We start from the raw sequence: 9,479 nt of genomic DNA, 5'->3' as shown, positions 1-9,479 counted from the left end.
CTGTGCCAATATGCCTACCTTCCCAAGACCCTCCTAGGGGGTTATCGGCCTGTGCCAATATGCCTACCATCCCTGAGACCCTCCTAGGCTTCCTTTTGAGACAAAGTCTCATCTAGCCCAGGCTGGTTTCAAATTTTCTATGTAGCAGATGATAACCTCAAATTCCTGATCCTTTCACCACTACCAAGCTTAGAGACTTTAGAAGCACACAACGAAACTCAGGTCTTGTTTTAGCAGGATATTGCCATGTGACACAAGCTGCCCTGGAATTTGCTATCTAGCCCAGACTGGCCTTGAACTCATGATCCTTCTGCCTCAAGCTAAACCATGTGTGCGCACCACCATTCCTGGCTTCTTCACCAGGTCTCTTGAATGGTAGGCTCCAGTTTTATTACACTTTCATCTCTACCTAGGACAGTCATATCTCCTACTTTCTCTTCTTTTAGATGTTTCAAGAACCCAGACTCTTTCTCTCCCACAGGCCAATCCATGTGAAACCCTAGGGTCAAGAGACTTCTGCCTAATGTCCATGTGTGCAAGCAGGAAGACTGCCAAGGAAGACACAAAGTAATGCCCATTAAGCTATCAACTTTTATTGGTCCTTCAGTCCCCAGGGGTTCCCTCCTTCTCCGCCTTAGTGCCTCAGAACTCTGGTGTCATTGGTCTCGGACACCACTTTGCCATCCACGATTTTTCGAGTAGTTGTCCTCTGCACAGTTTGCATGGAGTTGCTGGAGTCCAGAGCATCATTGAGACTGTAACAGATGACCAAGCCTTAGATATAAACAGCTCAGAACAGAGGGAGACAGAGAATGTGGAAGAAGGGTTCCCTGAACCCCTTCTTTACCTCCAAAGTCTCCTCAGCCATTTCTTCCAGAAAAGAGAAACTCAGTGCCACCCCAAGGACAGCCAGGGACAATACTTAATCATTCTTTTTTCATGGAAGGGAGCCCATAACTCACTCACTTGGATCCTTGTGTGGTTAGCAGGGCACCACTCACCTGAAATCTTCCCCATCCTCCAGCAAGCGGCGGTAGGTGGCGATCTCTGCCTCAAGCTTGACCTTGATGTTCAACAGGGCTTCATATTCTTGGGTCTGGCGCTGCCCCTCTGCCCGAGTTTGTGCCAGCTCTGACTCCAAGTGCAGAAGGACCCCATTGAGCTGCTCCATCTGTGCCTTGTATCGGGCCTCCACGTCCCCGAGGCTGTTCTCCAAGTTGATGTTCTGCAGGATACAGAGATGGGAGGGTGAGTCTTTCCTCCTAGCCTGCTCAACCCTTCTTTCTCTGAAAAGGTCTTGATGCCTCTTGTCTATCAAATGCTAGGCTATGGGGTAGGAGCAATGGAAAAGTCAAATAGAAGTGACTCATCTTAGGGAATCTCTATTGGGGTTGGGGGTGTGGAGGAGGTTTAGGGCTGAGACAGTTGGCTCTGAGGCCAAGTGTCTGAGGTGTGGGCCCAGCAGAACTGCATCAGGTGACTGGAGGACGCTCACCTGGTTTTTCATGGAGTCCAGATCAATCTCCAAGGTCTGGAGGGTGCGTCTCAGCTCAGTGAGTGTGGTCTCAGCGTCCCTGATTTCGGCAGACTTGCTGGTGACGACTGTGGTGCTCTCCTCAATCTGAAGGGTGAGGCGAGTCAGTTAGAACCTTGTCACCTCCCCCTCACACGGAGGGTGGGGCAAACAGCCTTTCTTAGTTTGTACCTGCTGAGACCAGTACTTGTCCAGTTCCTCACGGTTCTTCTGAGCCAGCGCTTCATACTGAGCGCGGATGTCGGCCATGATCTTGCTGAGGTCCTGAGATTTGGGAGCATCCACTTCCACAGTCAACCCAGAACTGGCGATCTGGGCTTCCAGACCTTGGACTTCCTAGAGAAAGCAGAAACAAGGGGGGATGGACTTAAGGTCAGAGGTCAACGCAGCCTTTCGTTACTGATGGCCTTTTCTAGGTGATGTTGAGTGTGAAGGCAGAACAGAACAGAGGAAACCCTTGGCAAGCCTAGATCTGGGCTTTTGCTCCAGCTGGGCAGGAATGCCACTCCTTGACAGCCCGAACCTGCCACTCACAGGTGATCTCTCCTCGTTTTAGCCTCTTCTTCCTTCCACAAATCTTACCTTAAGCTTCTTCCAGAAGGCCCGCATCAGCACCAGTTCCTAAGCTTGGCAGTCCTCACCTTTGTCACCAACTCAGGGTCTTACACATTCTCTTTTTACTCTAGTAAGTAAGACAGGCTGGCATTGAACTCAATCCTCCTGCCTCAGCTTTCCAAGTGGTAGTGCTGCACAAGCCAGGCCTTAACCTACATTATCTTGATCTCATAATATGTTGGGTGAGCCATAGAACATGGGTGAGACTGGCTCTGCTCTTACTCAAAACAAGCCAATAGCCCAGGCTGCTGTTTCCACGCGAGGCTGCTTTGGGGGCAGCCTGGCCCACCTACCTAGTCTTCACCCTTAGCTCCCAGGCCTGGTCAGTGGCCCCACTTACCTCCTCATGATTCTTCTTCATGAACAGCAGTTCCTCCTTGAGCGCTTCGATTTCTGTCTCCAGCTGCAGCCTTGTGATATTGGTGTCATCGACCACCTTGCGGAGTCCATGGATGTCGCTCTCCACAGACTGACGCATGGCCAGTTCTGTCTCATACCTGAAGGAGTGGAGGTGATCAGTGGGTTCTACCCGGTCTAGAACCTTCTCAATCAGTGCCCACCTCAACCAGTCAGGGAGTCATCCCCAGCCATTCCCTTACCACGGTTCTTGGCCATGGAGCATACGCTTAAACTGGGCTACACAGATGAATGGCTAACTCAGTAGTCATTGGATCCTAACCTGAATAAGCCTCAGAAAGGAAAGGAACCGTGCTCTAACACAGTTCTGGGAGTAGGCCATTCTTAGCTCCAGCTGCAGCCCCAGACTTACTTGACTCTAAAGTCATCAGCGGCAAGACGGGCATTGTCGATCTGCAGGACGATGCGGGCATTGTCCACAGAATTCGCAAAGATCTGGGTGGATTAAAGTGGAGAGAGTTGCTCTGAGAGTTCCGGGTCAAATGAGGGGTGTGCATGCGTGTGTGTGTGTGTGTGTGTGTGTGTGTGTGTGTGTGTGTAGAAGCGGGAGGCGGTGGACCCATCTTATGTTTCACTGAATCCATCCTAGTCCCAGGAACAGCCAGAGGCTAGTGCCTCTGTTTTCCCTTTCCACCTGAGCCTCCTCTCCTTTCCTGGACTCCCTGTCTCTCTGCCTGGGTCTTCACTATCTGGATTGCTTACAAAAGAGCAGCTTCCAACAAGATTTCTCTGATCCTCTCCTGGCATCTTCTCCAGGTGCACCTGCTAACCCTCTGTCCTGGGACACCCCCCCCCACCCCGCCCCGCTGGCCCCTCCTACAGGTAGGCTCCTGTTTACTCCTAGATGACTCAGCCTTAGCCACATCCGCTTAACCCTCTAACTGTCCCCAGTGAAAGAGAAGTGAGTGTCTGGGTTCATTTTATGACTCCCTCCCCCCCTTTTTTTTTCCAATCCTGTTCACTTCCCACTACACTGCTTCGGGGAAGCCAGCTCCCTGTGTAGCCACTACGCTTGGAATTCCTACAGGTTGTGGGTGGGAATCCAGAGTATTCCTAACTCCATTCCATAGAGTTGGGGGATGCGATGAATGTGGAAAGAGTGGAGGGAGTTAACGGCCAACACCCTATACAAGTTTGGGGGTGTGTGAGAACACTGGGTGGACAGGACAGCCGGGAGCTACTGCTCCTCCCTTTCAGGCCCCTTACCTGAGCCCTCAGGTCTTCGATGGTCTTGAAGTAGTGTCCCCAGTCTCTGACGCCCTGGGGCCCCTTCTTCTCCAGATGCTCCCGGATTTTGCTCTCCAGTCTCCGGTTCTCAGTCTCCAGGCTCTTCACCTTGTCTAGGTAGCTGGCCAGGCGGTCGTTGAGGTCTTGCATGGTCTCCTTCTCGGTCTGGATTCCACCCATTCCCGACAGGCCTGCGGACCCCACAGAGCCACCCCAGACAGAACGGGACACGGATATCCGGGACCCGGAGCCCCCAGCACCTGCATAGACGCTGGCTGCGCTGCTGGCAGGTCGGACCCGCTGGCTGGGAGTCCGGACCGAGCCCAGGGACCGGTAGTTGGTGGAGAAGGTGGAGGAGCGGGTGGTGAAGCTCATCTTGTCTGGAGAGGAGAGCGAAGCGAGAGACCAGGACAGGAGTTCCGTCGGGGTGGGTGGCAGCCCTCGACCTGTTGTTATATCGCCGAGGGAGGAGGTAGGGACCTCCCCTGCAGGCCCCGCCCCCGCCACCAGAGCCGCGGGCGCCAGGACTGGGATTCCTGTGACCTACCGGGTCGCAGCCGTTTTTGGCTTCTGCACACGCCCTCAGCATACCTGCCACCCTTACCGACACAGGGAGGGGGTGACTAATAGGTGCACAAAGGATAGCAGGTGGTGTTAGCCCTTGAGTGTCTGTTTTCAGGGCAGGAAATGGCATTTTAAATATCCGTTTAAACAGATAGAAGAGGGGTCCACTAGGGTGAAGATTTTGTGTCGTGTCCCCAGCTTAAGTCTGGGGGCAGTCCTGGAACCCCAGGAATCCTGGGGAAAGAAAATTGGAAGCTCAAGAAGAGGAAGAGAAACACGAACCTGAGCGCAGGTCTCTTGGTTTTCCCGCTCCGGTCCCATGGTCCCAAGACACTGCTGTGGCTCCTTAAGGGAACCATGGAAAACGCATGGGAGTTCAACTCATTCTCTTGAGGCTTTAGGGGGGGCCTTTGCAATTATGTAGAAGAGGTATCTCTGTGTCTGGACACCTACCATTTTCTTTCTTCTCTTTACCTTTTTTTTTTTTTTTTTTTTGAGACACGGTCTCATGTAGCTCGGGCTAGTCTTGATCTTTCCATGTAGCTGAGGATGGCCTTCAATCCTGATCTTCCTGTCCCACTTTTGAAATGCTGGGATTCCAGGCCTGAGACTCCATCACTTTCAGCTTACAGGGTGCTGAGGATCAAACCCAAGGCCTTATACTCCACAGGTAGACCACTTTCTAGCTGAGAACACAGCCATCTGAAGAGCTCATAGATTTAACCAGTATTTGCTAGACACCTTCTAGTGTCTAGCTATGGGAACAGCAAAGAAGAGAGATCACTGTCCCTCCTAGAGACTGTACCGTGTCTGGATAGGTTGGGGTCTGCGTTGATAGACCAGCTATGTAGAAACAGCCTACTGAGTTTGAACCAGATTGCCTGCCTCTTCACCCCCCACCCCAACCTCTGCCACCCCCTTGCATCTGCCTCCTTCTCTTGCTCCCCCAGCCTTTTCTTCTTTCCTTCCTGGTCAGTCTTCGTAATGTTCTCTGGCTTTCCAGCTTGTTCTCTGGGGGTAAAGAGTCCCCGCCAGCAGGATGACCACTCTTGCTGAACGAGGAGGGAGAAACCCTGGGGTTGGAGTGGGTCAGCACCAGGAGCCCGTTTTTCCAGCAGGACTTGGTGTTTGCTATACCTGTGGCCATGCTCTTTGCTCTGGAGTGGACCTATTGATCCTTATCGAGCGGTCAGCTGAACTGACTCTGTGTGCATGTGCCGACAGAAAGGTAAAACCATGAGAGAAACCGGCCCTAGGAAAAGCCCAAGTCAGCAGATCAGACAAGAGGGAAGCACAGGGCTGATGCATGCTGGGTGTGAACCTTGGAGACTCCATGGGCCTTGGCTGGGGAGGCTGAGTGTTGCCAGAGACAGCCAGGCAAATGGAATGCAAAATAACATACAAACAAATGCCCACTGGCTTTGCATGACCGCTCCTGGGTGGAGGGGTGTTTGGAGATCCCAGCCAGTTAAAAGACTTTCAATTTTACAAACTCTCCCCCTTCCCCCAGTCCCACAATTGCTCTACTCTATAGAACTATACAATGAAGAATACCGATTAAATGCTCCGTGGGCAGCTTTTTACTGTTTTTAAACTTTTATCCAACTTTGGTACTTTGCTGGCTGGGTGACTTCAGAAAGTGACTAAATGAACTTCAGTTTTGTTTTTCACTTCTATGAGTAGAAGGGGAAAAAAAAAAGAACCGTTGGTCTATCTTCTGGGAGGCAGTGCACGGGAATGTTAATACAGCACTCATTCCTGAAGAAATAGGAATTACTTTTTGCAGAGTGAGGCCTTCCTCAGGAGGGGACGGGAGGAGGCTTCAAGTCACGTCCGACCACTGGTGGACTTTGAGTTCTTTCAGCAATGGTTAGAAGACCCTAGAATTCTTCTTTAAGCCCTTGGGTAGATCCTGCTCTGATCTTGCCCCACCCCTGAAGCATCTTCTGTGACGGGAAGGTTTGCTGTGGGGCTGGAGAGCTGCAGTATTTCCTTATCTCACAGCTAACGTAGATGGTCGCATTCCTGACCTCTTGCGGCATCAGGGCAAATACCGACCTCCGGAGTCCAGTGCCAGCTTGCTCTTTTCCCAGCAGTTCCAAATTTCTCTGGAATTAGGCCTTAAAGCTCAGCCTGATGGTCTCTAGAAGGGTTGGGGAGAATGGCGTGAGGGAATAGTTTCGATCCAAGATCCCCGGGGCTGGGCCTCGGGGCTGTGGGTGGCCAGGTGGAGAAGGGAATGGAGCAAGAGGGAAGCCAGGCGGGGAGAGGGAGGAGAGAGTGGCCAGTCAAGGAGCCCTCAGAACAAAGACTTGAAAAGGAGGAAGTTGAACGGTGGGGAGTTGAATAAAAACAGAGTACCCAAGTTGGATAAAAGTTTAAAAACAGCAAAAAGCTGCCCGCGGAACATTTAATCGGTACACTTCTTTGTATAGTTCTATAAAGTAGAACAATTGTGGAACTGGAGGGAGGGGGAGAGTTTGTAAAATTGAAAGCTTTTTAACTGGCTGGAATCCCCAAACACCACCCCCCTCGCCCCAGGAGCGTGGACTGGGGTGGGGGATGTCTGGGTAGGGGGAGGAAGTGGTCCCCACCCCAAGGCCCTGCATTCCCTTGTCCCCCGGAAGGGGAGGGAACCTGCACTGCAGGTTTAACTAGGAGAAAGCTCACCGGTGACTGTGGAGTGGGCTGCGGCTCCTCCCCCGGGGTCCCGCCCCCTTCCTTCACTCCCCCTCCCCATATGCACTCTCCTAACAGGGGCTACAGCCATGCTCTGTGCAAGCTAGATGGTGGGAGATTAGAGGATTAGAGAGGATTGTGAGGGTCTGGAGTCAGTTGGCCCAGAGATTGTTATCAGTCTGGCTATTTCTCCCGCCCAGCTCTGAGGACGTGGGGGTGGGAAGTGCTCAGAAGTCATTCCAGGTCGGTGTGGAGGGTCTCTACCGGTTCCACCATCTTTCCTGGAGCACACTGCGTGGTCTAAGTTAGCCCTAGAACTCAGGGATCAGTCTCCTAGGCCTTCAAGAGTGCGGGGTGGGGGTGGGGATAACAGAGGTGTGCTCTGTGATTATTTACCACTTTTGAGACAGTTTTAAAATGTTGCCCAGGCTGGCCCTGAATGTATGATCCTCCAGAGAGCTGGGATTACAGCCTGAGCCTCTCCTTGAAGGGCTGACTAAGTGACTCAGGGTTGGAGAAAACTGGGGATGAGGTGGGACAGAGAATTAATTAGAGGTAGGGAGACTCAGTTTCCCTCAGAGCAGGGGTTGACATGGTTCTGAGACCTGGAAAAATGAGGTGCAGCTTTGGGTAAAATGAGTTTGGTGAAGAATGGGCTTGGAGGGGACAGCTCAGTAAATGGTTTGGGTTCAAAGGGTTACTGGAAAGGCTGAGTGGCTCTGGGAGATGGCTCAACGGGTAAGAGCGCTGACTGTTCTTCTGAAGGTCCTGAGTTCAAATCCCAGCAACCACATAGTAGCTCATAGCCATCCGTAATGAGATCTGATACCCTCTTCTGGTGTGTCTGAAGATAGCTACAGTGTACTTACGTATAATAAATAAATCTTTAAAAAAAAAAGGGGGGGGTGAGCTGAGCAGGTGGAGCACACTTTCAATTCTAGCACTTGGGAGGCAGAGGCAGGAGGACCAGACGTTCAAAACACATAATTTGAAGCCAGTCTCAGAGATCTTTGGAGGTCTCCTTCCATTTGATATTCTAGGGCTGCTGGACAGAGTTGGGGTTCTAAGGGCTCCATGCAGGCATGCATCTCCAGAGTGGGAGGGTAGGGATGCAAGGATGCTTTCGGTATTATTGCCTTGGTTGCTCCTATCAGAGGGCCCTTTCCCAGGGCTAATGGAAGAGGAAAACTCTACACTCCTGCTCAAGACCACCTGTGCCTGTCGGGCTCTTCCAGTGCTAAAGCTGACACCCTAGAAACTCCATGGCTCCTGCTCTCCACTCCAGCCTCCTTCCTTGGGGTGGCTTTGCCTGATCTCTTCCTCCTTCCCTTCCCTTCCTGTCTGTCTTCAGGTGCAGCCCCAATACCTTAGAGTCCCTTCCCTAGAGCCTGCCTAGAGGAGAACATTCACAGTCCCTCTGTGACAGCTCTGTGACAGCTCTGTGACAGCTCTGGCTGTCCTGGAACTCACTATGTAGACCAGGCTGGCCTTGAACTCATGGAGATCAACCTGCCCCTGCCTCCTGAATGTGCCAGGATTAAAAACACACGCCGCCACACTAAGCAAATGACATGATCTTAAGCAAACAGTCTTAGTTTTGGTTTCTTCAGCAGTAGCAATGTAGGACTAAAGGGTGTGGCACTAAGATGGAGTCTACAGAAAAGAGGGTGAAACAGCAGTAGTGTGGCCAAGAATCTGTTCTTAAAACCATGTAGCCAACCTCCTGTGACCGATACCTTTTCTCTTCCTGCCTTTTGACTTGGCAGAGCTGCAGGCAGTGAGTGCCTGGAGAAATCACCTTATAAGTACCTAGAAAACAAAGGCTGGAGGTTAGGGAAGCAGGCAGTAGCAGTAGATATAACTGGCCTTCATGCAAACTGGAAAGAGGCAGCGTCTACCCTTTGTTTCCTTGGTTGGGGGTCCTGGATCTCTGCACAGCACCACGCAGGCTCCTCTCTAGAGCCACCACCTGAGAGGATTTAGGTAGAACTTGAGTGTGAAGGGAAGGAAAAGAAGAGAGAGAGACTGTTCAGTGAGATGGCACAGTCATTAAAGGTGTTTACTGCTAAGCCTCAACCTGAGTTCAATCCCTGGGACCCACATGGTAGAAGAACGTAACAACCATCTTCTGACCTCCACATGTGTGTGCACTCAGAAATAAATATGGATAAATATAAAAATGAACAAGCGCTGGCCTGGTGTGCAGGCCTTGAATCTCAGCGCATGAAAGACACACAGGAGGATCACAGGAGGATCTCTGTGAGTTCAAGGCTGACCTGTAGTGTGTCCACGGTGCAGTGCTTGCCTAATATGCACAAGGCCCTGGGTTCCACCCTAGTGTTACAACAGGACAAAACACCAGACTGTTGAGATGAAAACAGGGAGGGTACCATCCCCTCTGAGGTGGTAGGGTGAGTGGAAGTTTTCCCTAGCAAGCATGGCA

At 51.7% G+C, this 9,479-nt stretch overlaps 2 protein-coding genes across 2 annotated transcripts in view; one reads left to right on the top strand and one right to left on the bottom strand.

Annotated features, from left to right (window-relative positions):
- Positions 1 to 571: 571 nt before the first annotated feature.
- Krt18 (keratin 18) lies at positions 572 to 4,232 on the bottom strand. The gene is made up of 7 exons (XM_031356571.1): positions 3,773 to 4,232; positions 2,919 to 3,001; positions 2,490 to 2,646; positions 1,706 to 1,870; positions 1,496 to 1,621; positions 1,002 to 1,225; positions 572 to 755 (listed from the first exon to the last, which is right to left on the bottom strand). Exons 1-7 carry the CDS (start codon positions 4,166 to 4,168, stop codon positions 635 to 637), a joined length of 1,272 nt encoding a protein of 423 aa, XP_031212431.1. The 5' UTR covers positions 4,169 to 4,232; the 3' UTR covers positions 572 to 634.
- Krt8 (keratin 8) overlaps positions 1,120 to 9,479 on the top strand; it is a 35,712-nt gene continuing 27,352 nt past the window's right edge. Inside the window, exon 1 of the mRNA XM_031356547.1 lies at positions 1,120 to 1,248. The gene's annotated coding sequence lies outside the window, so the exon portion shown is untranslated. The remainder of the gene's footprint in view (positions 1,249 to 9,479) is intronic.

Source organism: Mastomys coucha, unplaced genomic scaffold, assembly GCF_008632895.1.
Source record: "Mastomys coucha isolate ucsf_1 unplaced genomic scaffold, UCSF_Mcou_1 pScaffold11, whole genome shotgun sequence".
Lineage (NCBI taxonomy): Eukaryota > Metazoa > Chordata > Mammalia > Rodentia > Muridae > Mastomys > Mastomys coucha.
Note: the sequence above shows the minus strand (reverse complement) of the source record. Positions and strands in the feature narration are given on the sequence as shown.